General features: G+C 56.1%; 9 protein-coding genes across 9 annotated transcripts; 4 read left to right on the forward strand and 5 right to left on the reverse strand.

Annotated features, from left to right (window-relative positions):
• Positions 1-323: 323 nt before the first annotated feature.
• On the forward strand, positions 324-1,967 carry MRS2 (magnesium ion transporter; the record flags this gene model as incomplete). The annotated part of the gene is made up of 2 exons (XM_064798127.1): positions 324-1,482; positions 1,531-1,967. 2 exons carry the CDS (start codon positions 324-326, stop codon positions 1,965-1,967), a joined length of 1,596 nt encoding a protein of 531 aa, XP_064664361.1.
• Positions 1,968-3,654: 1,687 nt separating this feature from the next.
• On the reverse strand, positions 3,655-4,190 carry LTR77_000863 (uncharacterized protein; the record flags this gene model as incomplete). The annotated part of the gene is made up of 2 exons (XM_064798128.1): positions 3,655-4,029; positions 4,089-4,190. The coding sequence occupies 2 exons, from the start codon at positions 4,188-4,190 to the stop codon at positions 3,655-3,657; spliced, it is 477 nt and encodes a 158-aa protein (XP_064664362.1).
• Positions 4,191-4,798: 608 nt separating this feature from the next.
• On the forward strand, positions 4,799-6,340 carry LTR77_000864 (uncharacterized protein; the record flags this gene model as incomplete). The annotated part of the gene is made up of 1 exon (XM_064798129.1): positions 4,799-6,340. The coding sequence occupies one exon, from the start codon at positions 4,799-4,801 to the stop codon at positions 6,338-6,340; it is 1,542 nt and encodes a 513-aa protein (XP_064664363.1).
• Positions 6,341-8,247: 1,907 nt separating this feature from the next.
• On the reverse strand, positions 8,248-10,902 carry LTR77_000865 (uncharacterized protein; the record flags this gene model as incomplete). The annotated part of the gene is made up of 1 exon (XM_064798130.1): positions 8,248-10,902. One exon carries the CDS (start codon positions 10,900-10,902, stop codon positions 8,248-8,250), a length of 2,655 nt encoding a protein of 884 aa, XP_064664364.1.
• Positions 10,903-12,291: 1,389 nt separating this feature from the next.
• On the forward strand, positions 12,292-13,854 carry BTN1 (battenin CLN3 protein; the record flags this gene model as incomplete). The annotated part of the gene is made up of 4 exons (XM_064798131.1): positions 12,292-12,394; positions 12,446-12,525; positions 12,646-12,706; positions 12,761-13,854. 4 exons carry the CDS (start codon positions 12,292-12,294, stop codon positions 13,852-13,854), a joined length of 1,338 nt encoding a protein of 445 aa, XP_064664365.1.
• A 730-nt stretch (positions 13,855-14,584) lies between these two features.
• Positions 14,585-15,695, reverse strand: LTR77_000867 (uncharacterized protein; the record flags this gene model as incomplete). Its single annotated transcript, XM_064798132.1, has 2 exons — positions 14,585-14,880; positions 15,005-15,695. The coding sequence occupies 2 exons, from the start codon at positions 15,693-15,695 to the stop codon at positions 14,585-14,587; spliced, it is 987 nt and encodes a 328-aa protein (XP_064664366.1).
• A 512-nt stretch (positions 15,696-16,207) lies between these two features.
• Positions 16,208-16,892, reverse strand: LTR77_000868 (uncharacterized protein; the record flags this gene model as incomplete). The annotated part of the gene is made up of 2 exons (XM_064798133.1): positions 16,208-16,682; positions 16,744-16,892. The coding sequence occupies 2 exons, from the start codon at positions 16,890-16,892 to the stop codon at positions 16,208-16,210; spliced, it is 624 nt and encodes a 207-aa protein (XP_064664367.1).
• Positions 16,893-17,071: 179 nt separating this feature from the next.
• On the forward strand, positions 17,072-18,256 carry RRG9 (Required for respiratory growth protein 9 mitochondrial; the record flags this gene model as incomplete). Its single annotated transcript, XM_064798134.1, has 1 exon — positions 17,072-18,256. One exon carries the CDS (start codon positions 17,072-17,074, stop codon positions 18,254-18,256), a length of 1,185 nt encoding a protein of 394 aa, XP_064664368.1.
• A 423-nt stretch (positions 18,257-18,679) lies between these two features.
• Positions 18,680-19,153, reverse strand: LTR77_000870 (uncharacterized protein; the record flags this gene model as incomplete). Its single annotated transcript, XM_064798135.1, has 4 exons — positions 18,680-18,720; positions 18,838-18,881; positions 18,935-19,014; positions 19,070-19,153. The coding sequence occupies 4 exons, from the start codon at positions 19,151-19,153 to the stop codon at positions 18,680-18,682; spliced, it is 249 nt and encodes an 82-aa protein (XP_064664369.1).
• Between the last annotated feature and the right edge of the window lie 416 nt (positions 19,154-19,569).

The raw sequence follows: 19,569 nt of genomic DNA on the forward strand, positions 1-19,569 counted from the left end.
GGTGGCTTGCATAGAGCAGGTGTATAGAAGGGGAAAGAGGGGAGAGGGGGGGATATATATGAAAAATTCCGCTGACGGAGCCAATCCAAGTGCGTTCAACCAAAAGCGAAAAAGTTCGCTCTGCCTCTGCGCCCTCCAACGCCCGGCCAGGGTCCACGTGCACGAGCCGCTGATCTCTTGCTGCTTTTAGCCTGGCGGAAGGAGCCGAGGAGGCTTTTCTGGGTGACGTCTGGTCTTTCTACATTCACTTCGATATACACACCCGCGCATGTGACAATCGCATTCCTACAACATCCTACACCCCCTATACGTCTCGACAAGCGATGCCCACGGCGCCTGGGCTCACCGCGCCATCATCCACATTGTTACGATTCCTACGAGCTCAGCTATCCACCCAGTGCCCCTACGCGTCTCCTTCGTCTCTGAGAAGATGCCGCCCTCAACCTTTCAGCAGGCAGTGTGTCCGCAACCTCACCACCGCCAGACGGACCGATAGCGCACGCCCCCTCTCCACCTCGTCATCTCTTCAAGAGCCTTTCTGGCGCCGCCTCCGCCCTCAGAAGCAGACTAAGAGTCCGCGACATCACTCCTCCGATCTTCCCCCTCTGTCCGGCTTCCTCGACGACTCCAACTCCGGGCTGGGCGGTAGAATCATCAAACCCAGCAACGAGCTCAAATTGCGCTGCACCGAGTTCGACGAACACGGCAACGTCACCCTCGTCAACGGCGAATTTAGAAAATCCGAGCTCATTGCCAAATACTCCCTCCTGCCTCGCGACTTGCGCAAGATCGACTCCTCCGTCCTCCCTCACATCCTCGTCCGCGAGTCCGCAATCCTGATAAACCTCCTGCACCTACGATGCCTGATAAAACACAACCGCGTCCTCGTCTTCGACGTCTACGGCTCCACCGACTCCTATGCGCAAAGCCTCTTCATGTACGACCTGGAAGGCAAACTGCGCCAGAAACAAACCTCCGCCACCATCGCCGCCAACAACCTCCCCTACGAGTTCCGCGCGCTCGAAGCCGTCCTCATCAGCGTTACCAGCGGGTTGGAGTCCGAGTTCGAAGGGGTGCGCGAGCCCGTCGTGCGAGTATTACGCGAGCTGGAAGAAGACATCGACCGCGACAAGCTCCGCCACCTCCTCATCTATAGCAAGAAGCTCGGCACCTTTGAGCAAAAAGCCCGCCTCGTGCGCGACGCGATCGAGGACCTGCTCGAAGCCGACGACGACCTGGCGAGCATGTACCTTACCGACAAGGCTGGCGGCAAAGTTAGGGACGAGCAGAACCACGACGAGATCGAGCTCCTCCTCGAATCCTACCACAAAGTCGCCGACGAAATCGTGCAGGTGAGCAGCAATCTGGTGTCTGCGATCCGCAACACGGAGGAGATAGTGCGCGCCATCCTGGACGCGAATCGCAACTCCCTCATGCTGTTGGATCTGAAGTTCAGCATCGGCACGCTGGGCATAAGCGCTGGTATGTTCATCGCTGCGCTGTACGGGATGAACTTGAAGAACTTCATAGAAGAAGACACGTTCGGGTTCGCCGGGGTGAGTGGGCTGTGCTGTGGTGTGACGGTGTGGTGCTGTATCATCGCGTTCCGCCGGTTGCGGAAGGTGCAGCGGTTGAGTATGTGGGGTGAGGGACGACACCAGGGGCGTTCAGGACGGCAGCCGGCGCAGTTGGCACACGCGCCGCAGCACGGACATGGTGGTTTGGATGGCGGCAGGGTGTGGGGTGAAGTCGAGGGACAGCCGCTGCATTGGGAACGACACGAACATCTGAGGCACGAGCACTCTCCGGCCGGCCAGCATCTGTACGGCGAAGCGAAGGCGCTGGGCGAGACCGTCAAGCGGGCAAAACAGGAGCAGAAGCTCAAAGACTGGAAAGAGCGACAGGGCAAAGTCGTCGACGGCGAACTCCCAGCCCTCCCCGGCCCCGTGGTGCCCGCAGGGCAATAGAGCGGTCCCTCGACCACCAGCCCTCCCTCCACCCAACCCCCGCTCGCCACCGACACCCGCTCCAGCCCCCAGGACGACGACGTCCTCGCCCCTCCCTCCGCCGATGCCCCACCAAGCGCCTCCGACCCCGCGCCCTCGATCCCCTCCCTCCTGCCCTCGCCCCTGCAACCCTCGATTCGCAAAGTCGCCTCTTCGCCCCGCCCAAAGCCGCAGAAGAAGAAAGTCGTCGATCACTCGACGCATAACCATTACCGGAAGGACAATTTGATCCGGAAGGTGAGGAGGGAGAGGGATCGGGCGGGGCATTGGTTTGGGGAGGGGGCGAATTGGTGGGAGGATGATGAGGAATGACCGCATTTTTTTTTCCCAACTACTAAGGGAGGTGGTGAGGTGAGAGGGGTCGGGGAGGGGGGGTAATTATTTGTACTATTTTGTATGATACTGCATAGCGCGTGTGAAGAGTTATGGGCATGGGCATGAATGGGGTGGGATTGGTTTGAAGATACCCAACTTACGCTGTACTATTTCTATTCTATGCTCTATCTCTACTTCTCCTCGAACGAAACTACACATTCACCACTGCCCCTCACATCTCCATTCCCCTTTCCCAAACTCATCCATACAAGAAGATGCTATTGGTCAGAACATCATCGATGCTTGTGCGTGTTGTTGCATGAGTGAAGAACTCTAATGGGCGGGATTTGGGGACTTCACCTGCGTGGTCTCGCGTGGCAGTGCCGGGGGGGTCAGGGGGGGGGCGACAGAGTGTTGTGGTTGACTCGGGGAGGGCGCTAGTCCGTGTCCGCATATCGGTATAGCGCCTCGGAAAGGCATGAGGGAGGGAGTTGGCAAGTCGGCGCGACACTCACTTCACCTGATCCCTGCGGCAGGCGGCCATGTCTGCCACGTGCGATGCTCGGAGAGTAGGTCTGCGGGTGATCTGGTCGGGTGAGAGGGGGACGCTGGCGAAGGTCCGCATGCATACTACAAGGCTCTAGAGGTGTGGTTTGGGGGGTGTGAGTTCACTTCACCGGACGGCCAAGATGTTAATATCGTGGTCGAGGCCGCTGATGAGCGATTGGTTGTAGAATGAGAGGACCCAGCTTCTGTTGCATTCCCTATGGTTCCGAACCTGCGGCTTGCGAGGAGCATGAGCATAAGGCGCGGGGGCCGAGAAGTGTGTTGCCTTGACCAAAAGGCATCCTGGCATACTAGCCTGGCGTCCATGCCTGGTCGCCTTGCTGGCTGCCATTGGCTCATTTCGGAAGGCGCTAGCTTATTTTGCATGATCGTTTACTCTCGTATGTAAATGGCAATGACTCCAAAGAGGCCCCAAATGGTTGAAGATCGTTCGTGTCGACGTTCTGCGTAGCTCAGAGGGACGGTAAGCGGGTTGTTGTGTTGTTAGCATTGCTTTTTGACATGTTTTGACGAAAAGGACGATTGATGGTCCATCGATTTGACGTGTAGTGTTGAAGGTAGCTCACCCAGACTCGCCACTTGTGTCGTTGTACAATGATACACATTACCCTCATATCTTGTCTATCCCTCAGCGATTCCATGGCCATACTTCAACCATACTCTCACGAACCCTGCCATCCCACCATCCCGTCTTCACGCAGTACTCTTACAACGCTCTCCGCCTCGCTCCTCTGCCCCGACGAACCCACTGTCTTCTCATAACATCTCACTTCCGCCCCACCACCGCCATCAACCCCGTCACCCCACTCACAGCCCCCAGCACCACGTTAACCCAATTCATCTTCACCCACCTAATCATCAACTGCCGATGCTCCAGCGTCATCTCGCTCTTCGCACGCACCCTTTCCTCCTTACTAATCTCCACCAACCTCTTCTCGCCCTTCCCCATCATCAGCGCTCGCCAGGGAACCGTGAGGAACATTGCTGCGGCTGCGGTGGTCCATTCGCGGCGTTGCTCGGGGAGGACGTAAGCGAGGTAGGCGGAGGCGGAGGTGGAGAGGAGGGTGAGGGTGGGGATGAGGGCGGAGGAGTGGGTGGAGAGGAGACGGAAGATTGGGGTTGTTTGTTGGGGTTTGTGGTCCTGGGATCAGTGGTGAGTCGGGATGAATGGTAGGTAGGGACGAGAGGGGGAAGACGTACGTAGAGAGCGGGGACTGTGCTGTGGGAGAAGGAGAGGGTGTAGCCCGTTAGGATGAGGGCGGGAGGAAAGGAGAGGAAGGTTGCTGTGCGGATGGGGTCCATGTTCGTTGCTGTTGATGGCGTTTGTCCTTCTTGACGGTCTAGGATTGAGATGCAGATGATAGAAGGAATGAAAGAGAAGGGAGAGTGTCAGCCCCGGGAGTCCTATATTTACCGTGCTGGCATCCTCAGGGGACGTCAGACGCCCCCAATGCCGTTCCGATTCGACCATACCTGTATGCTCTACATGCACTACCGCGGGATCGATGCTGAACGTTGTCCCCATCTCAAAGATACGCACAATCGCTTGTGATTGTCCACAGAATGGTCTGTCAACCAGAAGCAGCAGTCAATCAACTGCGGCTTGATTAAACGCGCCGGAGCGGAACTCGGAGGCAAATTCAGGCAAAGTCCGGACGCTCGTCATTGTAGCCGCCTTTTATTGACAGCCCTTCCCGCCTTCATCTGTATATATCCATTATAACGACTTCTACGACAGACTGCCTACCTTGGCGACCATAGCAATCCGCTCCACGAGGGCGACCCTCTTTGCTCTGCCCGCAACACTGCGCTCAACACTCCTCCTCGCGGCCGCCCTCTACCCAGTCCATACCGCCACGCCACTTCTACACCACACCTCACTATCCTCCCAACAGTCCACCTACTCCACCATGGCCTCCACGGAATCTGGTCCCGAACAGCGCGAAGGCGGCGGCGGAGGCAAACCCATGCTCGCCCGCCACCGCGCCCGCGAAGACCCCGAAGTCTCCACCCAACCGCCCAAATCCTCCTACTTCCCGCTCGGCTACAAGGACGGCTGGAACCAATGGTGGTCCGGCCTCTCGCCCGCGCAGACCGAACACCGCGTGTTGTCTTTCATCCCGTACCTCCAAAAACCGCCCACGCACACGCAGACTGGTTCTGCGCCGGCGAGCACGAATAATAGCACCATGAGCGTGGACCAGAGCGAGTTGAAGCAGGCGGAGCCGGTGAGGACGAATAGTATCAGCGATCCGTATGGTCCAAGGCAATGGCGGAGTAAATTGGTGCAGCTGGCGGGGAAGAATCGATTTCTGAACGAGTTCAGTGTTGAGAGGTTGGGAGAGGAGACGGAGAATAATCTCGTAATGCTACACGGCTATGGGGCGGGGCTTGGGTTCTTTTACAAGAATTTCGAGTCCCTTTCGAGAATGCCGAATTGGAAATTATACGCGCTGGATTTGCTGGGGATGGGGAGGTCTTCGCGGCCGCCTTTCCGGATAGGTGCGAAGGACAAGGAGGCCAAGGTGCGGGAGGCAGAGAATTGGTTCGTGGATGCGCTGGAGGAGTGGAGGGTAGAGCGCGGGATTGAGAAGATGACCTTGCTTGGACACAGCTTAGGAGGCTACATGGCCGTGTGCTACGCGCTGAAGTACCCCGGCCATTTGAACAAACTCATCCTCGCCTCCCCCGTCGGCATCCCCGAGGACCCATACGCAGTCAACGAAGAAATGCCCGAACCAGGCGACAGTACCATGCAATCCGAATTCACGCAACCGCAGGACGAAACCGCCGGCAAAGCACCTCCCAGCTCCGCAAAGCCCCCGCGACGCCAAATGCCCAAATGGCTCACCACGCTCTGGGACGCGAACATCTCGCCCTTCTCCATCGTGCGATTATCCGGACCTTTAGGACCGCGATTGGTATCTGGCTGGACTTCCCGCCGCTTCTCGCACCTCCCGCCTGAAGAGGCGCAGGCGCTGCATGATTATTCTTACTCACTGTTCCGGCAGCGGGGGAGTGGCGAGTATGCGCTCGCCTACATTCTCGCGCCTGGAGCGTTTGCGCGGAGTCCGTTGATTAGAAGGATTCAGGGGGTGGGGAGGCAGTACCTTGGTCTGCATGGGAGTCCTGAGGTGGACGTTGCTTCCACAGAACATAAGCCAAGGGAGACGGGTATACCGATCGTCTTCCTCTATGGGGATAAAGATTGGATGGACAAGCAAGGCGGTTGGGACAGCGAGGCGAAGATTGCTGCTGAGCGCAAGAAGGCGCTTTCGTCCGCCACTGCAGAGGAGAAGGAGAGGGAGGATGGGAGCGCAAAGACGGTTGTGATAAAGAATGCGGGACATCATGTGTATCTCGATGGCGCGGATGACTTCAACAGGGTCATGGGGGAGGAGATGAGGGATGTTCAGAAGAGGAAGAAGAGGTTAGCTGCGCTGGGGATGTAGGAGGTGCGGTGGCTTTGCTTGCTTTGCGGTTTTCGAGCGAGGAGTTTAGGGGATTTTGATGCATTAGAAGCGAAGCATAGCGATAGATGCGATGCTAGATGAAACAGTATAGAGTCGCTGCTCAACAGGCGCTTCGAATGTGTGACGGCGGCATTGCAAGTATTCCGATCAAGCCAACCCGGCTCGTTGCCACCAGGGCCCAACTTCGAAACAGCTTCTCACGAAGGCCATACCCATCCATGGCTCTTCCTCTCCAGCACCCATTCAATCCGTGTTCGTTGCAATCTCCCCAGCCCAGTCTATGAGACGTTGCCAACATCACGCTGGCTGTACGAGGGAAGCCGATTGTTTCTATTCTAAACCAGCCTGGCGCGCGATATCACATCGACACTAGGGTGGTCCGCAAAACAAAGGCTGACCAGGCTCTACCATCGAAGGGACGCCATGCCGGTTGTAAAACCAGGCTGGTAACAGCGCGGTCTTATACAACGTGAGCTAGCGTACCTTCACGTGCAGCCAATCGTAACAAGGCAGTTTGTTGGTGGTGGTGGCATAGAGGTCCTCAGTCCCCACCATCCACGATTCTGCAACATAAGCTAGCGCTCCCAATTTTCTAGCCAATGGCGTCTTGCTTGCTCGATCGTCGACGAGGGGTCCATGAAAGAGTCGTAGACAAGCGTTGGCGCGGCCCAGAGAAATGGTATCGTAGAGATGGTAACTCGTGAACGTTGAAGTATGAAGTCCAAGGGAGCATGTGGTTGGTCTCTTCCATCTTGGATTCTGCGGCATAGACTAGGGCGCCGGTTTATGTGGCCAATGGCCACTTCGGTTTATTTTGCGGGAGAGTCATAGGTAAGCGTTCGTACAACCTAGAAGAAGCGAACGGCAGAGATGGCAGTCATCGCGTCTAGCCAATATTGACCTCCTCGATCACGGATTATGCAACGTACGTTGGCGTCCCTTCCAGTCCAGCCAACGAGAGACCGAGGCGATCCTGGACCAGACGAGACGAGACGAGACGAAAGAGAAGAGATGGTCCAAACGAGAAGAGACATACCTGGTGAAGTGAAGTTGAACAGGACGACGCACCTGCCGCACATTCATTAAAGTTCACATGTCATGCAACATGAGCTAGCGTGCCCTTTTACGCAGCCAATGGGATGCCGGTGTAGAAGATCGGACGAAGTGCAAAAGTCCTGACGAAGGCACTACCGGGAAATACATGTATGATGGTTTTGGGAGGAGGACAGACGAGCTGAAAGTCACAACTATAGTCACAGTCAACGCCCACGGTCACATCAAAGTCACAGATATGCAACATACGCTAGCGCCGCCCTTCTTTCAGCCAATGACGGCCGGCGTAAGGCGATATTGCTGGATGCTGAATGCTGCTGCTGGAAGTCATAAGCAAGGCGGATGCGGTAGAAGCTAAGATACATGTAGGGTGTAGCGTACCCATCTTACGGACTATCGAAAGACGACACCCTGAAGGAATCTTGTTGCTGTTGCTTGTGGCGATTGTGGTCAAAATGCAACAGGAGCTAGCGTACCACTCTACCACACCAATGGCGAGGAGGACGGTGAGATGAACCGGGGGTGGTTTGAGAGTTCGTCGGGTCAGACCACGGCTGATCAGTAAAGCCAATGGCCAACATGAGAGAGGAGGGAGAAGGGAGGTAGAGAAGGTACAATGTACAGTCGTCAAAACCGTGAGCTCATTCGTACAGGATATCGCGCTAGATAGATCATATTTATATGCAACGAAGCCGTAGCGGCGTCCAAAGTGTAGTGTATATTCCCGACCAAGGCGAAGCCGTTGCTCTTCCTGCCCCATCCCGCTCAGTGAAGGGGGGTATAAATGCTCGCTAAAGATAATCAATCCGCGCGTCCTCAGTAGCTGTAGCGCCTCAAGCACCAACTCTCACATCCCCTCCCCCTCCCCCAGCGAACATCAGCAGCCCAGCAGCCGCCTCCCTCCTCTTCGCCTCCTCCATCGCCAGTCGCTGCTTCCGGCCCATAGCAGAGCGCTCGACAAGACGGTTCGTACTGCTCTCCTCCACGAAGTCGATCCGGTGGATTATATACGACATCCCGTCGTGCGAGCCCTTCCACTCGCGGGACCAGATGTGGTGTTGATTCGTACTCGCATAAGATTCTAGGGGTGGCAGGATGAGAAGCGTGAACTGCGCGTCGCAGCCAGGTGGTACTTTGACCGGTCGTCGAGGCTTGATGGCGAGCGTGGTGAGGTTGTTGTCTTCCGGCTCGTCCTGCTCGGATTCATTGCCGCAGATTTCGCGTATGTCGTCGTTGTAGTCGCCAAAGTCGCCTTTGATCCAGCCGGCGTGCACAGCGGCTGCGATGACGTCGGAATCGTCGGTGTAGACGTCTGTGCCCCATACGTTGCGATGCTTGCAGATCTCCTGGAAGTATTCGTTGTCCGACTTCTCACCACCGGCACTAATACCACCCAAGTACAAGCGAGGCACGCGAACTGTGTACGTGCAGTTTTCCTTGCCATCGAAGCGAGGTATCGGTCTCATCTTGCTGCTGAATTTAATCTTCGCATCCAGTGGTGTCTCTCCTGCGGGCGCCATCGACAGCTCGGAAGTGTAGACCTGCGATCCTAGGTGCTTCCGTGGCTTCTTTGCCGCCTCCTCGACAAGCCTTCTGCTCATAACGGTTGTCGTGGGCTTGCGTGTGATTGACGCCCGAGGCGCATGATGATGGTGGTGGCCTGGATGGGCATGAGATGTGTGATGATGGTGGGGATGCGGAGCGGCTGGAGTGGCTGATGGGAAACGGAGCGTGTTGAATGGACTTGAGCCATTGTCGATCGGATCGTGGTGGTGATGATGGTGATGATGACGCGGGTGGACATGATGGTGGTGATGTGCAGCATGGTTCGTTTTCGATCGTTTGGTGCTGCGCTGATTGTCAGGCGTGTCAGTACCGTTGCCGTTCATTCGTCCGTCTTCCTCCACCCTGTGCCGTGCATTCTTCCTTCCACCTCTTCCGCCAGATTTGGTCCCGCCTCTTCCATTCTCAATTTCTGCTACAGCAGTACGGACGAGGTCCCCACCCTCAACGTGTCGTGCTGGACTCATCCGTGATGGAGTTGTGGTTCCATTAGCCGACTGGCCAGCCGTTGGAGTAGCTGTTCCAACACCACTGCCCAGACCAGGGAACATCCGGCCGAACTCCATCTTGATGCCCGGATTGTCCCCGCCAGGACCAACGTATCTGGGCTGTGCGCCCTGCACTGCTTGTGGCAGCGGAGAGTTGCGACCCTTGCGATTCAACTCTGGCGATATGTTCAACAACGCACGATGAGCAGAGCCATCACTCTCTTTCCTGTTCTGCTGCTGTTCGCGATGCATCAACTCCATGCGCTGATGCTCTTCAAATGTCATTGGCCTGTCAGCTGGCGGCCGTTCCAGCAAACTCAGTCTTATCCTTTCGGCGGCTGCAAGGTCCGATAAAGGGGGCGACGATCGAGGCATCTCACCCCGACGCAAATCCTGAAATCGTGGTGATGCCATTGGTTCTCGAAGGCCTTCCAAGCCTTGCTGATATGATGGTCTGAAGAGACCGGCCTGGTCTTCGCGCATCGGCGTCCCATACATGCCAGGCCGAAAGTTTGGACCCGTTTGGCTACGCTGGCGCTCCATTTGAGGACTGTGATACATCTTGCGTGGACCTGGTTGCGACGTCGGGCCCTCACCGTTGTGGAAGGGTGCAACGTCATGTCGTGCACCCATGTCACCTCGTCCTTGCGGCGCCTGTGGCTCTCCAAAGTGCCGAAACGTTGCAAAGCGGCCTTCGTATGGGGGTTCGCGCCGGGCGATGTTGTCTGTATTGCGCGGTGGATGGTTGTCGATGGGTTGGCTGCTTGGACGACCTGGCGCACCCTGTCCATTCATGCCGGGCCTCTGCTCCATTTGCATCGGCTGGAAGGCTCGAAAGCCGTGTTGATATTGAGGTGCACCGAACATACCATCTCTGCGCGGCTCGTTCATGGCGCGATCTGGACCTGTCCCAAGTCGGTGGTCAGGACCAATATTCCTAGGAGGACTCGCCTCCCTGAAGCCCCTCGCGCCAGGCTCTCGCATGCTTGAGGACCTTGCTCTTGCTGGAGATGGCGGCGGCATGGACTTCGGCGTTGGCGCAGCATTGTTCGCCGCGTTTGGCGAGCCGGGTGGGTTCCGCTCATCGCCGCCACCAAGGATCGATGATATCGACATCCCACCGCCCGGTCGATGTGATTGGAAAGATGAAAGGTCGCGCACGCTCGGGAATGGCGATGCATTCGGTGGCCCGCGCGGCGCAGAAGCCGACAGCGATGACGCGCTGGATGGGAGGTTCGGCGGAGAGGGAGGGGGCATTTGGCGAGAGTGGAAGTGTGGCGGGGGCGGCGGGAGCTCATGAGACCCTTTGGAGGTGTCAGTGGCCATCTGCGACATGGCGGCGAGAGCATGCAGACCTTGTTGGTTGGGCTGGGGTGGGCTGCCAGCAGGGCCGCCGCCAATAGAACCGCGTCGTGAGGGGTCGTAGGGGAGGGGCATTGGTGCTAAGCCGTTGGGCGCATGTTGGGGTGGTGGAGGTAGGGGGTGTGAGTGAGGTGGCGGCGGTGTGGACTGAGGGTGATGACCGTTCGGCGGGCCATTGCCTGTGTGGAAGAAAGACGACGGTTAGCACTTTCCTCGAGAGATCTGGGAAGCTCCAAATCGGCAATCGCGAAAGTGGTTAGCGCATCTGCAAGTGCGGGGATGGCAAAACTGTGAAACCTTCCAGATCGCTGGCACAGACCGCAACGATCGTGTCGCGCCGTGCAATTCAGCACAACGCGACGGTGTGAGCTGCCATGCTCCGCGGCCATGGATCTCACCGCATCACAGTCCTCTTCACGCAGGGTGATGACATGGCATGACGCCTGCATGCTCGGATGTACCTTGGTCGGTACCTGAACCTTGTGTGGATGCAGCATCATGCAGAGCAGAGCCGAACGGCGCCCGCATCCATGCGCGTGAGCATCGAGCTTTTGCACGTGCTCATCAGCTGCCGGCTTTCGCGGGCGCGTTGACGTGCTCTGCTCTACTGCTCTGCTCGGAAGGTCTCCGGATCGCCGCTCTTTCACTCAAAAGCCGCTCCAAGAAACAGTGTCTACCACATACCTTGTGCTGGCGGCCATGCTCTTGCTGTCGGACCAAAGCTGCCTCGTCGGACATGTCCTCCTCCTGGCAGAAACGGGTCTCGGTTTGTTTGGAATGGGTCGGAGTGTGGGATCTGGAGCGGTGGTTGGGCGGTCGGTGGTGGTGGAGGATACTGCTGGTATGGCGCATGACCCGGGGGACGGTCAGACTGTCGAAACAGCGGTGTCCGGTCCATCCTGTAGTCTGTCAGTAAGACAATGGACCACCTTTTGTTCGCAGTATAGTAAAGCGCACGTTGTTCGCGTGAAGTGTCTCGGCTACGGCGGTCGCATGATGCTCGAGATGACGCCGTCGTCGTTCACCGAGATCGAATAGTCAAGCGTGTAGTGGGAGAGACGGTCGTCCAGAAGTGTGCCAAACCATCATTCCATGAACAGAGCTGGCAGAACCAAGAGCACCGGTGTCCATTCCTGAGGACAGAGAGAGAAGAGGACGACGGAGACCGTTGCGAATTGATCGGCGCCCTGGATGGCGCTCTAGCGGCGTAGTACAGCGCGAGGAACAGGGGTGCGTCGAAGCTACTGCGGGCCTGGTGTATCTGTGCGGGTCGGGAATCACGTCAAAGGCGCCGCCGTCTGCTGTGTCATCCACCGAGAGCGGCGAGGGGCGCATCGTTCGTGAGACTCCATCCACTTTATCGCACGTCTAGACTCGACGCACGTGCGCTCACACAACGTCTCGCGTGTGCCGACGGGGAGCATGTCGTTCAGCAGCTGTCCATGAGCCTCTGCGATGCTCCCAATGCCGGGGGCGCCCTCGTCTTCATGGCGACTCTTCTGGGCGAGGGTGAAGGGGAAGTTTGAAGGCGCGGATCTGAGGGTCTGCATCGCCTTTTGGCTGTTTGGTATGTATCGTTGTACTACAACGAATTGAAACAGACGCTGATACCATATAGGCCTCGTCAACAACATCCTATATGTCATCATTCTGTCGGCAGCATTAGATCTTGTTGGCCCTTCTATCCCAAAAGCTACGGTAGGTCAAATCTACATGTTCTTCAAGAGCGCAGTCAGAAGAAGCTTCCACCGACGGTGAAGCAGGAAGGCACGAGGAAAAGTTCGTGTTGAGCGTATGCTGACAGATGCCGTCCTCCAGGTCCTCCTTGCGTCAATCATACCAGGTCTCGCAACCAAAGTCGTCGTGCCATACTTCATCCGTACGCCTATGCATATGTCCCTAAGCCTTGCTGGTAGCTGACTGTGTTTCCCAGACCTCATACCCTACTCCCTCCGCATCATCGCCTTCGCCACTCTATCAACATGTGGCATGCTCACGGTCGCGCTATCCCCATCTACAACAAGCGCCTCCAGCATCACCGCAAAGGTAGCCGGCATCGTCCTCGCCAACATCAGCTCTGGTGCGGGAGAAGTCAACTTCCTAAGTCTGACGCAATTCTACGGCACCTTCAGTCTGGCGGCATGGGGGAGCGGTACTGGTGGTGCGGGACTGATTGGAGCTGGCGCATATGCTCTGGCGACGACTGAGCTCGGCATCTCGGTGCATGCGACGTTGCTGACGAGTGCGCTGTTGCCGTTGATCATGCTTGTCAGCTTCTTCGCACTGCTTCCAAGAGGACCGTTGCGTGCCGCAAGGAAGCATGAACAAGCCTACCATCACATCGAACCAGATGAAGACCCCGCCGAAGACGATGGCGGAGAAACCGCTGGCCTGCTCGACCAGCCAGACCGGCTGTCGAACTCATCAGCATTCAGCACCCAACCCCAAAGCTGGCTCCAAACAACCCTCCAAGAACTCAAACTCAAACTCCTCCGCGCCCGCACCCTCATCATCCCCTACATGTTCCCCCTCTTCCTCGTCTACTTCGCCGAATACACCATCAACCAAGGCGTCGCCCCGACCCTCCTCTTTCCCCTGGCCTCCACGCCATTGAAACACTACCGCGCCTTCTATCCGACCTACTCCGCTCTCTACCAACTGGGCGTTTTCATTTCCCGCTCCTCGCTCGCGCTCTTCCGCGTGCGGAGCCTTTACGTTCCCTCCTTCCTGCAGGTGGCGAATCTGGTGGTGCTTACGATCCAGGCGCTGTGGCCGTTCATGCCAAACGTTTATTTCGTTTTCGCCATTGTGCTTTGGGAAGGGCTGTTAGGAGGACTGGTGTACGTGTCTACGTACGCTGCTGTGCGGGAAGAGGTGGCGGAAGAGGATCGGGAGTTCAGTCTTGGGGCGGTGGCTGTGAGTGACTCGGCAGGGATTTGTCTGGCCGGGTTCCTGGGCGTGGGGATGGAGAGTGCGCTGTGCAGTTGGCAGGTCGGGCATGGGAGGGATTGGTGTCGGCAACTGTGAGGTATAACTGCAACACCATTGGCCTGTGATAGCATGGTACGCTAGCTCCTCACCCTCTTGTTGCATTTCGACGATCAGAAAGACCAACGACTGCGCCCGGATTATGGTTCAACTTCACTGCTTCTCGCCCGTTCCCACGGGTTCTACTCCCCCTTTACCATCTTGATCTATGAGCGGACAGTGTCATTGGCCATCTTGAGTGGAACGCTAGCTCATGTTGCAGAAAACGTGAACTTTAATGAATGAGTTGATGGAAGAACGATCGCAACGAAATCCTGATGACTTCCCATTGGCTGCACAGGAGGCACGCTAGTTCATGTTGCATAACATGAGAACTCTAATGATCGTGGCAGGAGCGGCGTGCTGTTCGACTTCACTTCATCTTCTCTTGATTTTGTTCGCCATGAATCTCATCTTTTCGCTTTCATCTCGTCTCGGCTGTCTCGATTTCCCATTGGTCGATTATTCGGAAGCGCTAGCGCAGGTTGCAGAATCCGTGATCGTGGAAGTGAAACGCTGGCTGGCCACCGGAAGGACGCTTCTTGATTGTAGAAGGCCCATTTTCCTGCAGCGTGCTGAGCGTAGCGGCGTATTTGGTGTTTGCCGTCGCCAGAGATGCCGGGCCTCGTGATTGGCTGCATAGTTGACCGCGCTAGCGTATGTTGCAGAATACGTGATAATGGTGGCTGGTGGTGATGGAGGTAAATTCGCGCTGCAAGTGAAGGATCCATTACAGTAGACCTTTCGACCAGTCCCTACTACCAAACGCTTCCATCGGGAGCACGCGCAGGCAGTAATAACAAGCCAGCCGATCCTTGTTATGTTGAGAGGCCTCCGCCAACAGTACGCCCACTGTCTTCGTCTCCACATCAATCGCTTGGTGCGGTATGTCGTTGTAAAAATGGCGGCTTGCCCTCTCCAATGCCAGAGCGGAGTCATAGTGCATATGGCTGTAGATGAGGAGGCGTAGCTCGACTGGGAGGGTTTGTAATCTGCAGGTCGTGTCGTCGCTCGAGCCAGCGGCAACTAGAAAAGGACTCGTCAGTAAGCGAGTATGCTTCTCCAGTTGGATTAGAACGCGAGTGCCTACATCTTCGGCCCAGATCTGGGGAGCCCGTCGTTTGACATTCCCGGCAGGGTCCTCTCATACTCTTTCTCTCCTCCATCTTGAGGAATCCCCAAGTCTCTTCCACAGTCCTGCGCAGCCATTTCTGAAGCCATACTGCCTTCCGATCAGCGCGCCGCTGGCGATGGAGGTAATGCGCGACACTGAGCTCGAAGCCGGCCTTCAGCATCGGAACAAGGGGCAGCCAGAGCGTAAGAACCCAGACAAGAGAAGACACCATGAGTCCGTAAAACATCCAACCTCCAAAGCACATCCAGAGTCCGCATGAAATCCAGCTCACAGTTACGCATGCGTCCATGAGTGATAGGAACGACAACCGTCGACCATAATCCCAGGCGACCAAGCCTGGAGGGATCATAAAGATCCAGCTGGGCAGCCATGCCCAGGCTAGGGAGGCCATCCAGGACCCAAAGATGGTCCAGCTTGCGATGAACATGAGCCATGGCAGTCCTCTGGGTGGGAAATTGTAGCCAAACAGCGCGCACGAGACAGTGAAGTTCCAGGCGAATGGGAGTGTGCAGAGGCAAAAGAAGAAACCACACACGCTGACGGTAATGATTATACGGTCCCGGGTGGAATGCGCTTGAAGGAAGAGCCAGGCGAGCGTGAATGGTGAGTCACCATAGACGAGCCATACACCCAGGAGACTCCAGATCGCGCAGATGATACCGTTGGGTATGGTGCTGAAGTCTGAGGCAAAGTCGATCAGTTGCATGTTTCGAGTTGAAGATCGTAATGACGGGTGTTGGCAAGATAGCGGAGGCAGTGGAGAGATGCGCCTCGTGAAGATCGGTATTGAAGATTTACGTAGCCTTAGTAAGTAATATACACGAGTGGTGTTGGGTCAGACTTAAGGTTTGAACAGCAACACCAGTCAGCTTCCTCCCAATGCACACCCGCCCACGAGGCACGATCCGTCACCAGGTCCATCGTCAGAGTACTCCAATCCTCAATCGTGGCACTGAAGTTGAAACGGCATTTTGCCAGGTTGGGTGGTGAAACTCGAAGAACGCTTTTGGAAACCAGGCACATTTCGCATGCGTTGACAGTTGGTGGAGTGTGCCTTTCGGCCCCAACGTCATCCGGCCATCTCTGAATAGCGTATCTGAACGAGCGCAGATGACACCCTCATCAAGCGTACCGCGAGGGGACCCAGGCTCGGGAGGGCGCGAGCACCCTTCCTCTTTCATATCATCTGGCGGATCAAGGCATCAAGAGATTCCCCCTTCATGCAGTCTGCGCCGCCAAATCGTTGCGGCCCTGCTCGAATATCTCCCGCTCCCTCTTCATCCTTGCCCTGTGCTCTGCGTACATCTTACTATCCCGTTCACTCCTCACTCGCTGCTCTTCCAGTAACCTTAATTCCTCCTTATCTCCCTCCGTCGGCTCTATAGGATATGCCTTGGTGAGTTGTGTGAGCTGCTGTAATATCTCCGAATTCGTCTTGTTCTTCATATTTATCGTCTCGACCCTCTCTGTTGGATCGGCATCGGAAGGGGTTGTAGCGGTTGTTGTCGAGTCGGTGGAGGCGGGTGATGATGTAGCAGACGACGAGGTCTGTCTGGCATCGGCGGACGCGAAGTGTACTGACATGATCGCTTCTGACTCTGGTGTTTGTGCCTCTTCTCGTATCCGGTCGACTGTCATGGGAACGGCGGGATTGTGGTATTTCAGCCGAATGAGTTCGTGTCGCCAGAACTTCCTACGTGTCGGACATCATCAGATGAGAGCTCCACATGCATAACAAGAGTGCTATTCCATACCTAGGCCCCATATGCCCGCCATTGATCTTCTCGCCAAACCGCATGTGTATCCGCTTGACATCTTTCGGTAATACCAGCGCTCCAGGTCCCAGTCGTATCGCGATCAGTTTGTGCTGCAGCTTACGCATTCGTTGTGAAAGGGACACCATGATTGGAAGACGGATCAATGGCACAGGTCTTATGGACGGACAAGAGACGAAGGGAGTCCTCACTTTCAGACAGACGTCCAAAACGGGCAGTTGCGACGCTGACTAATCCCGAGCTCGCCGCAACTATCACATGAATCTCTGGATGTCCTTTAATCCGCCTACAAACAGCTCCGACAATCATGGCGACCTGCTTGTGCTCCACCAGGGCACTTCGAATCTTTGTTAACGATATCACTGGTTTCGCGATACGGCAGCAACGACTTCCAAGCTCTCTGCGGCAACAGAAAGCATACACTTTCAGCACGAGAACTCCTTTCCAACGGCTTGAGACTGTGCGGCTGGTCGACCAGGACCTCGATGACGGCTTCTTGCCATTTGACGCCGTCAATAGCGGATCTACTATCCCGGCCACTGGAGCTGTCGAGAAGGTCAATGCGAAGGCATCGACCGAGTCTCCTGAAGTTGACGACGAATGGCACGCGGAGCTCGAGATACTCTCGCCAGATGCACAAACGACGGCGACTAACGACATAGGTAGCCCAGCTGTAGCTCGGGTAGACTATGTTTCAACACAACAGCTCGTTCAACCTTCGTCCGAAGTCGAGCCACAATCGATTCCTATTTTTCCTCCAGATCCAACGCCAATGCAGACGCCTTCCAAGGCGGAGTCACGACTCAGAAGAAAGCAACGGAGGCAAGAAGCGGGCAAATGGAAGCCTTCTGCACAAGCAACTATGGGCGATGAGTCGGATGCAAGCACACAAAACGTGCTTGGGAAGATCGAAGCAATGGCTGGGCCAGCCTTACCTAAAAAGAAGCCTAAGGACATAGCGAAGATCAGGTCGAAAAACACAAAAACGAAGGAAGTTAAGGAAAGGAGGAAGAGCGATGAGAAGGCCAAGGCAGCGACGGGATCCACAACGTCGGCCTACGACAAGACCAAAAGGGACCCTTGGAAGGTACAAAAAGAGGCTCTGGTCAACAAGTTCGGCGAGACTGGTTGGAAGCCTCGCAAGCGCCTCTCACCGGACACTCTTGAAGGCATTCGTGCGCTGCACAAGTCAGATACGGCTGCCTACAGCACTGCGAAGCTCTCAGAGCAGTTCAAGATCACTCCTGAGGCCATCCGCAGGATCTTGAAGAGCAAATGGCGACCCAATGAAGATGAAGTAGAGAAGCGAAGGCAACGGTGGGAGAAGCGAGGCGTCAAGAAGTGGGAGGAAATGTCTCAGCAAGGTGCGAAGCCGCCGGCGAGGTGGAGGGCGGAGGGTGTTATGAGTCCGGCTGCGAGAGGTCGGGAAGAACGCGGTATTAAGGGTGGCAGGGGCAGAGAAGATGGATATGTGCAGTGGGCGGAAGGTTGAAGCCGCCGTTGAGCGAACGCCGGGTTTCCAGGTTCCGGACATTCTCTATCGCTGCCTTTGCTATACCACAATGCCGGCCCTTTGGCATGAGCATGGACGAATCGCGAACCCATGAGCGGAGCAACACTCTACTACAACTTACCAGCAACATCGAGCCTTGTGAAAACATGACGATCCTGATTGCAGGTTGATATCACACCCAAGGACAGATTACTGCGCCCCTGTCGGTCTTCTACCAGCGATGTGAAGAGTTTTGGAACAAGAATGGTTTATGGCCAGCTTCTACCAGTGAGGCTGCAAGGAAACTACTCAAGGCGGCCTGCTCTGCTACCTGTTTCCAACTACAACTCAATGGGCCGTGGAGACGCTCCGCTCAGACACAGGACATCCGCTCCCTTGAGGTCTTGCGCATCTTCCCTCCGCCTATTTGCCGCCTGATGGTGTGTAGTTGGAGCCACCGTTCCCTGTTCCAACAGTTAGCGTCCACACTTGTTTGGTCTCTGGAGATGATTGAGCGCTTTGCTTCGCGAGTTCACCAGACGCTGAGCAGCATAGCACGCTGGGAAGGAGGCAGAACCTACCATCGTTGTAGTACGTGGAGCCGTTCGGGTTGCTGTAGTAGTAGCTGATGATGGTCAGCAAAGAATGGTAAAAAGTTCTCTGCAACAGCAATCTCACCTTCCATTGAAGTTGGAGTAGTGGTAGCTGTTGCCGTTCTGGGCAGAGGAGCCGTAGTCACGGGAGCAGTAGTGGTTGCCCTTCACGGATGATCAGTCCATATGCTACATTCGGAATGCCCGTGGGAATAGTCACCTGGGAGTTGGTGCCGCTCGATGTCGTGGTGTAGCCCCCACTGCTACTGGCAGCAGCGGAGCTTCCGGAATTCTGAGAGCTCATGGCGAAGGATGCTTCGTACTTCGTTGGAAAGGCTGTGACGGGCTCGATGTGAGGATTGTTTTGGAGATGCAGGTGGTGTTTCGTTGTAGGAGGAGAAGGAAGTTTGAGGGAGTTGGAAAGGAGCACGTTGCTGATATAGGATTTAAAAAGCATGGGCGGTGTGAATGAACGCCAAACTAGAACCTACCACGACTCCTCCCCTTAGCATTTTTGTTTGCGAGTGAATGGAATGACGTGTATGTGAGACTGTCTTGGGGTATTGTGAAGCAGAACGACCAACGAGCCCACGACGTGACACCCATTCCAAAAGAAAGTGCAAATGTCGCAGTCTCGCCGAGCGTCTCCTGACCGGCCACGCCAGAACATCATCTCCAGCATAATCATCTCCAACATTCCAGCTTCTCCCATCTCGCCTC

Source organism: Saxophila tyrrhenica (assembly GCF_035928015.1).
Source record: "Saxophila tyrrhenica strain CCFEE 5935 chromosome Unknown scaffold_1, whole genome shotgun sequence".
In the NCBI taxonomy this organism is placed as follows: domain Eukaryota; kingdom Fungi; phylum Ascomycota; class Dothideomycetes; order Mycosphaerellales; family Extremaceae; genus Saxophila; species Saxophila tyrrhenica.